The following is a 12,395-nucleotide window of genomic DNA, read 5'->3' as shown; positions in this document are numbered from 1 at the left end:
TCAATAAAGGAGATGCCCGCCACCGTGCGGACGGCCTCACCCGAGGGTTCCAGAGGGAAGAGGACATCCTGTCTCGAGACCACACCCTCCACTGCCGAGCTGCCAGCCTCCGACCTCCCCAGGGAATTTGGATCCAAGGCTGCACAACAACTTGTACTGGAAATTCCCTGCCCTGTACTATTTCGACTCGCCAGCACCCAAAATCACACGAGCCACCTCCTTCAATTAAAAACGCTTTATACATCTCCCGCCAGTCCTGGTGATCTGGAAAGACCTAAAAACTGGCTCTAGAGCTTCAAGGGTGGGTCTAGGAGGCCTTTGTTCCCTAGTGCTCCCCTGGGGCCTGCAGACACACCTGGGCACCACAGGGCCACACCTGCTGCGGTCACACTGGCCTCTCTTACCTGTCCTGTAGGCACATTGAATTCGGCAGGTCCCGAACTCCTATCTATGCTCCACGTGCCCAGGCTGCCTGGCCCACAACCCCCCCCCACCCCATATACCTTCTCTCCCCTGGCTGCACAAGTCACTGGCTGTGCAAGCACTTTCAGTACGACCAGCACGAGGTTTTAGGGGGGAATATAAGCTAGAAACCTTGGGGTGTCCTTCATCGGTTTTACCTGCCTTTTGCTGGAGTCAGTGAAAGCCCTCTTGAACCCGTGCCCTGCCTTTCTGCTCCTGCCTTGCTTGTTTGACGCCCCCCCCCCCCTCATTCTCCACCTGGCTGGCAGTGGTCTTTCCAATCAGCAATTTGACCTCATCCCTCCCACAGGAGAAGCCCTGGGTGCACCGCTCTGCCTCAGAGTTCACACTTCTCCACAGGACCCGAGGCCCTCCACAGACTCTGATCTGCTCTTTTGGACACACCTGCCATCTCTTCCCCCTGTGCCTGATGTTCCAGCCACACGCAAGTGTCTGCCACTGCCCAGGCAGCTCCCCACTTCCGCTCCTGCTGTTGCCTCGGACTGGAGTGGCTCCTTGCTGAACTCCTATTCGTACACCACGGCCCAGCTCAAATAACCCTCCCTCTGCAAAACCCTACCCAACGTCCTCAGAGTTAGCTGTTCTTGCTTCTTTGATTCCAGAAGCCTTCATACCCTCCTCTACTCAGAGAGCATCAGAGTTATCTAATAACTGTCTCCTCAATTAGAGTGAGCTCCTGGAGGGCAAGGATCAGACTGTTTCATTTCTATTTCTAGCACCGACACAGAACCCAACATTCAGCAGGCATGCAAACATTTCTTGAATTGAATATTCGGGTCTGTGGACACTTAATTTTTTTCCCTACAGTTCCTTCATGAGTGAGGAGTCTTGAAAATATAAATGAAGCACCTTCTCCCCTGTTACTTCTTACCCCTTTCTGTTCCCTATCAAATGACCCACTGTCTGCAAACTACCACCATTCACCCGACAGTGAGGACATGAGGAAACCGCGTAACTTCTCAGTCCAGCAGCCAACACTCCCAGGCCTGGTTGGAATAGTAAACTTTTATTAATAATACACAAATGGGTCACGCCAAAAGGCGCCAGTCAATCTGTTTGCTACAACATGTAAAACAGTAGAAAACTCAAATCAGTAAAGCAGAAAATCCAAGTGAAGCTACTACAAAAGGGGGTAAATGGACTGAAAACTAACATTTTCATTGCAAATTTCTTTTGATAAATTTTTTTACTTTATGAATTAAATACATTGAGAAACACAGTGATAATATATTTACAGTCATTTAAAATGGGCACTGCCAACATATTTAATTTAAAAAATCTCTCCTGTTTCTTGCCTGTTTCTTTCAAAGAGAATTTTAAATATGACTTTAGTTTTTAAAAAATACAATAAGGAAATAATTACATTCTCAATATGAAAACATTTTACAACTTATAGCCATAGTCAATTAATTCTGAATATCTATAATTTAAAAATGGATGTTAAAGTTTAAAGTGAATATTTCCTTTCTTGTTAGAAAATCAAATAGAAAGATTATCTTATTAAAAACACCATTGGTCCCTAAGAATTATGACCCAAGGATACGTTTGCAAAAATATCTTTTGTGGCAACAACAAAAAATACCTGATAATACTTGTACACTGTAAAGTTAAAATTTTCTGGAAGAACATAACTGGAAATACCTCACCAAAGAGGCAAAAGGATGCCGACAATTTCCTGGGTACAGAGATTTTCTTTCTTTAAACATGACATGTTGTCTTGCCATGGCTGGGATGGCCGAGGTGGTCGGAGAAGGGGTTGTGTGATTAAAAAGGCCTCATGGCACAAGAATTTTAGTTTATTTCACAGTTTGAATCTAGCCCATCGTGGGGATAAAAACAAGAGTAAAAACAACAAGAATGAAAAAATTGGCTACCCTCTTTAAAACCATGCCATTTATCGGAAATCATTTTTCCCATCAAAAATGTATTCTAGAAAGGAAACGAAGAAGGTGATAGTTTCACATTGAAATGCTGCCGTGGGGGCGCATCTTGTCTGCTGCGTGATGCAACAGAACTTTCCGCTAGCCGTTGTCCTGGGAGAGGCCATTGATGGCCACCAGCATCTGCTCGACCAAGGGGTCCGCTGGGGGCCCCAAGGCATCAGCCCCCGCCCACAGCACCAGGCGCAGTGTGGGGGCAGCCGGGGTCAGGCCAGCAGCGGATCCCTTTCTCAGGTGGAAGAGGCTCTGCCCAGCCTCACCTTGACCTGGCAACCTGTCAGGGTTCCCAGTCGCGTGACCCAGCGAGTAAACTGGGAATGAATGCTGCACGGTAAGCCAAATTCACACCCTCTACCCCCTCCCCAGACACCGCGCTAACAGACTCAACAGACTTCTCTGGAAAGATGAAGCGTGACCATGAGAAAACGCACACCGCTCGAAAGCCCATGACGGCAGCTCCCGGCCGTCCCCGGGAAGCCTGGCAGGGACGTCCCCGTGTCGCCACTATTCAAACATGGGTGATCTTCTGGGGATGGCCTTCAGAGCCTGGGACACACGCACGTGAAACAGACTTTTCAAAAGGTGGCGGATCTCCACAAATCAGAGCGGTGTGGGGACAAGAGCGATGGCTGAGCTGGGGCATCAGGCTGGACAACACGGGGTGGGCAGCTGGTACGCAGTCACCCACAGAGCTCCAGGGAGAATCTGCAAGGGACGGTCCTGCTTGCAGGGATGGGGAGACTCGGACACGTGGGGACCACAGACGCCCCGCTCAGTGACTCTGCAGGGGCAGCCTTGGCTCGGGGGGCGGGAGGGCAGCCAGCGGCCTGCTGGATCTGCCTCCCAGAACCTCTGCAGGCTGTGGGGGAGGTGACCGCCACTGCCTGTGCCCACGCTGGTGGTGGCCAAAGCCAGCCCTTTAGCCATCGTGTTTGTTGCTAGGCAAAAGGTGGGTTAGTGAACCTTGAAAACTGTAAGAACGGAGAGGTTCTTGAGGGCTGAGGACAGCTTCCTGGAGCAGAGTTCCAAGGAACGTTACCCCACAGGGCTTGGTGGCCTCTCCTTCGACCCGGCCTCGGGCCAGCCCTGGCCGTGTGGTCCACCATTCCACTCATCCGGCCGGGACCGCCTAGCCATTTGCTAGCAAGCAGTGAACACGACCATCGGGAAAAGCAACGGGCGACATTTAAAAAGGCATCTGATGTGGCAGAGGGAACGTGCCAGGCACACCCCGGGAAGGAATGAGATGGGGCCTCCTCCCTGCCCGGCCCGGCTTCGCTCACCAGGAGGACAGCTGTGCTGTTTGGGGAGGATGGTGAGGTTCCCGCCAGAATTCTGACAATATGTCTAATGCGTGTCTAATATGTACACATATAAATTAAAACTATATTTATTGAACATATACAAATAAATAACTTACTTTGAAGCAAATGCTTTAAAGTAACTTTCTGATCAAATCTAAAAAAAATCAAGGGGAACATCTGATATCAAAGGAGCCCAGCGTCAGTGCTCTATCTTCCTCAGGACCCATTTTAAAAGGGCTCCATGGAACCTAACAGGATTCATTTAATTTTGCCATCCTCTCTAAAAGGCTTAGCTGTGGGTATGAGAGCGAATTACAAACCTGGTTTTTTTAAGCATAAAATATGGACCCCGTGAGTCTGGAGCCCAGGGTCCTACCCCTGGCTCTGGCACCAATTGGATCTGGGTCTTTGGGCAAGACACGCACTCTTAAAGCTCCAGTTTCTTCATTTGCAGAATGAAGCAACTAGGCTGGGTGACTTTGGAGGTCTACCTGGCTACACCGTGATTCTCATGGCTGCTTCCCCACCGGGTTAGAAATGCCCACCTACGCCAGGCTAAGGTCAAGAACACAGTGGCTCACTTTTTTCTCTTCCTGTAAGAAGCATCAGTACCTGGCCCAGCTCTTGGGAGCAAAGAAGGCAGCCCATCCGAGTGGCCCAGCAGCCTTCCTTGGAGAAACTTAGATAAGAAGGCAGCCAAGACCTTGCAAGGTAGATGGATCCCCCAAATTTTACCTATAAGGATGTTTTTTCCTCAGTAAGAAAGGCCAGCTGCGGAAAAGGGAGACCTATGGTGGATCAAACTGTTTCATTTTTATAGAAAATTGTTTTCATATGATTTGAAGTAGACATAGCTTCCTATGATGCTAGAAAAACACATGAGAGAGGAGCAACTCCCAGGCCACATTGAGAAGACAGGCTCGGTGCTTTCTAGAGGGCTCGCTCCCTCCTTGGCCTCCCCATTTGGATTTTCTAGTGGGTGGGACCTAATGTCCTGCATGCTGGCGTGATGGACCTCCACTAACTCAACTGGGGAAGCAGGAGCTGCGGGGGACTGACGAGCAAGGAGGTGGAGAAGGGGTGCCACCTCCCCGGACTGTCCGAGAGAGCGGCAGCCGCCCAAGGCCCCCGACTCATTCATGGCTTCGATTCTGAACTGGAGGAAGGGGGAGTGGAGGTGGACCAGATGTTCCCTCAGGCCCTTCCGTAGCCCGAAGATGCGACGATTCTGAGGCTGGACAATTTCCAGAACCTGCTTCCTCTTCAAAGCATGGCACCAACCTAACACATCTGTAAACGTCCAGTAAACATATGATCGGCCCAAACCAGCTCAGCATGTGCGGCTGCCGGGTCTCGGGAGCCACCTGCGGCTCTGACGTGGGAGGAAGGCTTTGGGTGTTAGGTAGGGGGAGAAAAGGGCTCACGTCCAGGAAGTATTAAAAACACTGTTGCCTTTCAAAAGCAGTACAAATAATTAATAAAATAAGATACAAAATCTCTGGAAAATTCTTAAATCTACATGTGACACGCAATAAAAAGAGAAATTTTGAAACGATCTTAAAAGAAGGCAGCTTTTCATGTCCTGGTGACAAAAGCATCTGTCCAAAGGGGGAAAAAGAATAAAAGGTAAAAAAACTGCTTCACAGCACACATTTCTCATTCTGTGACCTCTAGTGACCAGGGAGCAGGGCACTGGGGAGGATGATCAACGTCAGGGACAAATGGTGACAAGGGAGCTCTGACCCTCCTATCGCGAGGACGTCTGTCCCGCCGCTTGGACATTGGGTTCGCGGCCCAAACTCTCCCCGCTCCATCCACGGGTCCCCCCGGCTGCTCCTCTCCAGTCCATTCGTCCTCCTTCCTGGGCTGGGCTGAAATTGGTTAAAGCCATCATTTCACTGGTTGCAAAGATGTCACTCCTCCATTTGCCACGTGATTCTTGCACAGTACTTTTTCATTCCCTTTTTTTTTTAAAAACAAAGTTGGAAACCAAAGCATTACAAGTACATTTTTTAAAGGGCACCGTTACACAGTAGAAAGAATGCAGGTGAGGCAGGCTGCAGGCCCCGGGCCGGCACTCAGGACTCAGACGCTTGACGCCACTTTCAGGTGGTGCTTCCACGGTGGCGTCGTCCGGGGGTCCGAAGCCTTCTTTAGCGGACGCATTCCTGCCTTCCCTTTATGTTCCGTTCTTCAGTTCCCATTCCTAACAAATTAAGAGAGAAGCAGAGTCTTAGCAATTGAAACAGCAAGACAGCCAGCCCAGACAAGCCCAGTTACGTTCCGTTGACCTTGTGACTTACAAAGGAGGGGTGCTGAAATCCGGTCCACGTCACAGGTCGGCACCCGTCGTGCCCATGCGTCCACACTGGCTGCAGAGACCTGCGGCTCCCACCCCCCAACCACATTGTGCAGCAAAGACCACGAGGACCACGGAAGTGGGCGCCGTGCTGAGCACCAGACACAACTATAACTGTCCTGACGAACATCCCACATGGGACATCGTGTTCCCATTTCACAAAGGAAGAAACATAAGCTGGGACCAGACACCCAGCCCAGGGCCCATCCCATCTCCCTTCTACTCCAAAGCAGGCCAGGCTCTTTCCTCCTGGGCGGATCTCTCTGTTTGGTGCTCGGGCCACCCCCCCAGCCCGTGTCTGCTGGCCAGCTCGTCCTCGTTCTTGCAGACTGAGCTCCAGGGCCGCCTCCCCTCCCTGAAAAGTCCCTTCCACCCCCTCCTCCAGGAGGCAATGCCATACTCTCCTCTGTGCTGTTTCTATCCACCATGCCACAGTGTATTATTAACTTATTTACTTGGCTGCCTCCCCAATAGACAATGAGCTCCCTGAGGGCACTATCCCTGGCACCCATGCCACCTGCACAGAAGATACACGTTTCCACGTCCCTGTCTTCCAGCAGTGGGGGGAAGCCGGAGCCTGGTACCGATGTCCCTGTGGAGCTGCGTGGACCTGAAATGGGGCTGTGCCCTGAGGTTTACGTGCCAGGAAGAGGAGGCAGCACAGAATTCACGTCTCCTTCTCCTCTAACTGACCTATTAGATTTGGAGGAGGAGGCAAGGAGGAGAGAAGAGAGCAAGGCTGGGAATCGGGCTGCTGTGGCTCGGCCACTGGGTAGCCCCGGGCAGGCTGCCAAGTCTCTCTGGCCTTAGGAAAATGTGAGCATGGCCAAGGACGGCACGGCATTACACAGAACACCGAGTGGGCCTCTCGTGCGTTTGGCACCGCGTGGGGTCACCAGATACGGGGTTTCCGTTCCTGTCCCCTGTAACGCTGCGTGTGGTGCAGTGGGATCTGGCCTTCTACCTGTATTTCCAGGGATTTACTCATCAGGTGCCGAGTATACTGCATATTTTTGCATACAGTTTAAGAATTTATGACCTTATCCAGAATCCAAACTTTGAGGTTAATTAATGGTGAAAAGCACCCCACATTAAACTGAGATGCTGGAGCGAGAGGCTCCAGGGTTCTGTCCCCCAACAGAAGCTTTAAACAACCAGCCATAACTGGCAGGACCATCCTTCTCAGAGCTCCGGGAAACAGTTAAAGGGCTGTAGCACCAGGCAAGTGCTGAATCAAGAAAAGGGCAACTGAAAAGAGAAGGAAATTTAGAATTGTACATTAAAAAAGAAGGAAGATCTCAAATTAGTAATCTAAACTTACACTTTAAGGAACTAGAAAAAGACAAGCAAACTCAATCCAAAGGAAGAAGAATGAAGGAAATAATACAGATGAAAGTGGAGATAAATGAAATAAAGAATGAAAAAATAGTAGAGAGAATCAATGAAACCAAAACTGGCTCTGTGAAAAGACTGGTAAAATTGATACAAATAACAAAAATCAGAAACACAATTGGAAACAGTATTAGAGAACCTAGAAAAGCACAAACTACCTACACTGACTTAAGAAGAAACAGAAGATCTCAACAGACCAATAACAAGTAAAGAGATTGAATCAGTCATCAAAAACCTCCCAAATGGCTTCACTGGTGAACTTTATCAAACATTTGAGAGGAATAAACACCAATCCTTCTCAAACTCTTCCAAAAAATTGAAGAGGAGGGGACACTTCATAACTCCTTCTATGAGGTCAGCACTGCCCTACTACCAAAGACAGATAAAGATACTACAAGGAAAGAAAATTACAGATCAATATCCCTTATGAATATAGATGCAAAAATCCTCAACAAAATACTAACAGACCAGATCAACAGCACATTAAAAGGATTATACACCATGACTAAATGGGATTTATCCCAGGAATGCAAGGGTGGTTCAACATAAGATAATCAATTAATATAATACACTATGTTAATAGAATGAAGGAAAAAACCCACATGATCATCTCAATTGATGCAGAAAAGGCATTCAACAAAATCCAGCACTCTTTCTTGATAAAAAAAAAAAAACTCAAAAAACAAGGAATAGAAGGGAACTTCCTCAACATGATAAAGGGCAAATATCAAAAACCCACAGCTGCATTATGCTCAACTATGAAAGACTGAATGTTCACCCACTAAGATCAGGAATAGGACAAAGATGCCCACTGTCACCACTGCTATTCAACACTATACTGGAAATTCCAGCCAGGACAATTAGGCAAGAAAAAGAAATAAAAGGCATCAAAATTGAAAAGGAAGAAATAAGGTTATACCTTTTCAGAGACAACATGATCCTATATGTATAAAATTCCAAAGAATCTACCAGAAAGCTATTAGAGTTAATCAATGAATTCAGCAAAGCTTTAGGCTATAAGATCAACATGCAAAAATCAGCAGTGTTTCTATACACCAAGAATGAGGAATCCAAAAAGGAAATCAAGAAAACAATTTCACTTAAGATGGCAACTTAAAGAATAAAATATCTAGGAATACTTAAACCAAGGATGTAAAAGACTTAAAAACAGAAAAGTACAAAACTGTTGCTGAAAGAAATTAAAGACGTAAATAAATGGAAAGATACCTCATGTTATGGATTGGAAGACTAAATATTGTTAAGATGTCAAATCTACCCAAAGCAATTTATGGATTCAATGCAATCCCAATCAAAATTCCTGGAGCCTTCTGTGCAGAAATGAAAAAGTCAATCATCAAATTCATATGGAAGGGCAAGAGGCCCTGAATAGCCAAAACCATCTTGAAAAAGAAGGAAGCTGGAGTGCTCACACATCCTGATTTCAAAACTTATTACAAAGCTTTAACAATCAAGAGTGTGATACTGGCACAAGAACAGACATATAGACCAGTAGGAAAGAACTGAGAGATCAGAATAAACCCACACATCTATGGCCAATTGAATTTTGACAAGGATAGCAAGTACACTCAATGGGGAAGAACTAGTCACTTCAACAAATAGTGCTGGGAAAACTGGATATATACATGCAAAAGAATGAAAATGGACACTTAGCTCATATCATATATAAAGATTAAAATGGATCAATGACCTAAATGTCAGAGCTAAAACTATAAAATTCTTAGGAGAAAACATAGGGAAATATCTTTAGAACCTTGTATTGGGTAATTGATTATTAGACTTTAACCAAAAGCATGAGCAACAAAAGAAAAACAGATATATTGGACTTCATCAAAATTAGAAACTTACGTACATCAAGGGACATTAACAAGAAAATGTAAAGACAAGCTACAGAATGGGAGAAATAATTTGGAAACCATATATCTGATAAGAGTTTAATATCCAGAATATATAAAGAATTGCTACAACTCAACAACAAAGAGACAAACAACCCAATTTACAAATGGGTAAAGGAGAGGCAGGGCAAGATGGCGGCATAGGGAAGTGTGGAACTTAGTTGGTCCTCTAGAGCAACTAGTAAATAGCCAGGAAAAACTAGCAAATACTCTGGAAAAACTGTGGGAGGACATCTGTGACAGTAGTCTGGAATAGGTGGAATGGTTGGGATCACAGCATAAGAACTGTAAGTAGAGTCCCCCAAACTGCGGAGCTGGCACCCCTCCCCCACTGGCATAGCAGGCTGAGTTAGAATGCTTCTCTGTGGGGAAAAGAAGCAATCTACTAGGAGCAAGGGAAAGCAACTCAACCAAGCTCCAACTGAAGTCTTAATTAGCAAATCTGGACTACTGAATATGAGCTATGAGCACAGACAAACCTGGAGGTGGGACTGATGGGAAAAAAATAATAATAAATAAAAAAATACAGAGACTTTTGAGGTTGGCTGAGCTCAGAATACTGGAAAAGGACTGTGTTCCAAGAAAAGGCCCACATAGAACTGGGTACAAACTCCGGTCAACTGATGAAACTGGGAGGCTTGGGACTGGCTCTGAAAAGGGGATTTCTTTCTTTTTTCTTTTTTTTTTTTCTCTCATTCTAAGTTGTTCATTAGAGAAAGCCACAGGCATTCTCAATTGTCAGCTCTGACCCAGGCAAGGGTGGAGTTAAGACCGTCAGAGGAACAAAAGAAGACATCAAGTGAAGGAGATAATTTCCTAAAAAGCGTATCTTCCCTAAGAAAAGGAGGGTGGGATCCAGCTCAAGTGGCTACCCTACCTCAGAGAATTCAGACCGCAGGGACTAGGGGAAAATAAAAAAAACAGAAACAACTTAAGCTTGGCTTTTTACAACCTAGGCCCCTGGCAGGGACAGGAGCTACTGAGAATTAAAGTCACTGCACCTCTTTATGCCAGTGGGGAGCTGTGGGCTGACAAGCGCCACCTGCTGAGCAGGACAGGAAAAGCACAGCATCCAGAGGCTTCACAGGAAAGTCTGACAACCTTCTGGGTCTTATCCTCAGAGAAATTTGATAATGATTACATCCTTCTCCTGAGTTCTGCCCATCTGGTCTGTGAAAATCTTATTGGGGTAATCAAGGAACCCAGATGCCTATACAACAAAAAATACAGGTCACACCAGGAAATTTGAAGATATGGCCCAGTCAAAGGAACAAACTTACACTTCAAATGAGATACAAGACTTGAAACAACTAATTACAGATGTTCAAACAAATCTTCTAAATCAAATCAACAAGCTGAAGGAAAATGTGGCAAAAGAGATGAAGGCTATAAATAAGACACTGGGTGACCATAAAGAAGAATTCAAAAGCTTGAAAAAACAAATAGCAGAACTTATAGGAATGAAAGGCACAATAGAAGAGATGAAAAACACAATGGAGGCTTACAACAGCAGATCTGAAGAGGCAGAAGAAAGGATTCATGAACTGGAGGACAGGACATCTGAAATCCTACACACAACAGGATAGGAAAAAGAATGGAAAAATATGAGCAACGGCTCAGGGAACTGAATGACAACATGAAGCGCATGAACATACATGTCATGGGTGTCCCAGGAGGAGAAGAAAAGGGAAAAGGGGCAGAAGCTATAATAGAGAAAATAATCAATGAAAATTTCCCATCTTTTATGAAAGACATAAAATTACAGATCCAAGAAGGACAGCGTACCCCAAACAGAGTAGATCTGAATAGACCTACTCCAAAACACTTAATCAGATTTTCAAATGTCAGTGGCAAAGAGAGAATTCTGAAAGCAGCAAGAGAAAAACAATCCATCACATACAAGGGAAGCTTGATAAGACTATGTTTAGATTTCTCAGTAGAAACCATGGAGGTGAGAAGGCAGTGATATGATATATTTAAGACACTGAGAGAGAAAAACTGACAACCAAGAATTCTATATCTGGAAAAACTGTCCTTGAAAAATGAGGGAGAGTTTAAAATATTTTCAGATAAATAGACACTGAGAGAGTTTGTGAACAAGATACCTGCTCTATAAGAAATAGTAAGGGGGCACTACAGGCAGGTAGGGACACACAGGAGAGAGGTTTGGAGAAGAGTGTAAAACTGAAGACTATCAGTAAGGGTAAAAGGAGAGAGAAAAAAAAATAAAAATAAGATACGACATAAAAAATCCAACAGACAAAATGGTAGACAGTAGACATTATGTTGAGTGATATTAGCCAGAAATAAAAGACAAATACTCTGTAGTATCATTAATATGAACTAACATTAAGGTGCAAACCTTGAAAGTTAAAGTTGAGAACATAGGTTATCAGGAGATAGAAAGAGGGTAGAGATCAGGCATCTGATGCTGAAGGAGTACAGAAAGTTCAACAGGATTGATTGTATAGCTCCAGAAATAGTACAATACTGTGTGATGGTAGCACAATATTGTAAGTACACTGAACAAAGATGACTGTGAGTATGGTTGAAAGAGGAAGGTTAGGGAATGTAGGACACCAGAAGGAAAGATAGAAGATAAAGACTGGGACCGTATAGCTTAGTGAAACCTAGAGTGGTCAACGATGGTGATTAAGTTTACGAATATAAGAACGTTTTTACACGACGGAGAACAAATGAATGCCAACATTTCAAGGTGTTGAGAACTGGATGGTATAGGGGAAAAATGCAATCAATGCAAACTAGAGTCCATAGTTAACAGTAACACTGTAATATGCTTCCATTAATTGTAACATAGGCAATATAACAAAGCTAGATGTCTATAAGAGGAGGATGTGAGGTTGGAGCATGGGATTCTTGGTGGTGGTGTTGTTTGACCTTTACATTTCATTTTATTTTTTTCTTCTATCTTTTTTCTTCTTCATTTTTTTCCTCCTCTTCCTCTTTCATTGTAGAAGAAATGGAAATGTCCTCATATAGATTG

The 12,395-nt window shown here is 45.2% G+C and overlaps 1 protein-coding gene across 3 annotated transcripts in view; it reads right to left on the bottom strand.

Moving 5' to 3' along the window:
- Positions 1-1,468: 1,468 nt before the first annotated feature.
- Positions 1,469-12,395, bottom strand: part of AFAP1 (actin filament associated protein 1) — a 191,569-nt gene continuing 180,642 nt past the window's right edge. For all 3 annotated transcript variants that reach the window (XM_037829327.1, XM_037829329.1, XM_037829328.1), the window contains one exon: positions 1,469-5,933. In XM_037829327.1, coding sequence (XP_037685255.1) covers positions 5,907-5,933 — 27 coding nt within the window. In that variant the 3' untranslated portion in view covers positions 1,469-5,906. The remainder of the gene's footprint in view (positions 5,934-12,395) is intronic.

This window comes from Choloepus didactylus, chromosome 3 (assembly GCF_015220235.1).
Source record: "Choloepus didactylus isolate mChoDid1 chromosome 3, mChoDid1.pri, whole genome shotgun sequence".
Lineage (NCBI taxonomy): Eukaryota > Metazoa > Chordata > Mammalia > Pilosa > Megalonychidae > Choloepus > Choloepus didactylus.
The sequence above is the reverse complement of the archived record's forward strand: the minus strand, read 5'-3'. Positions and strand labels throughout refer to the sequence as shown.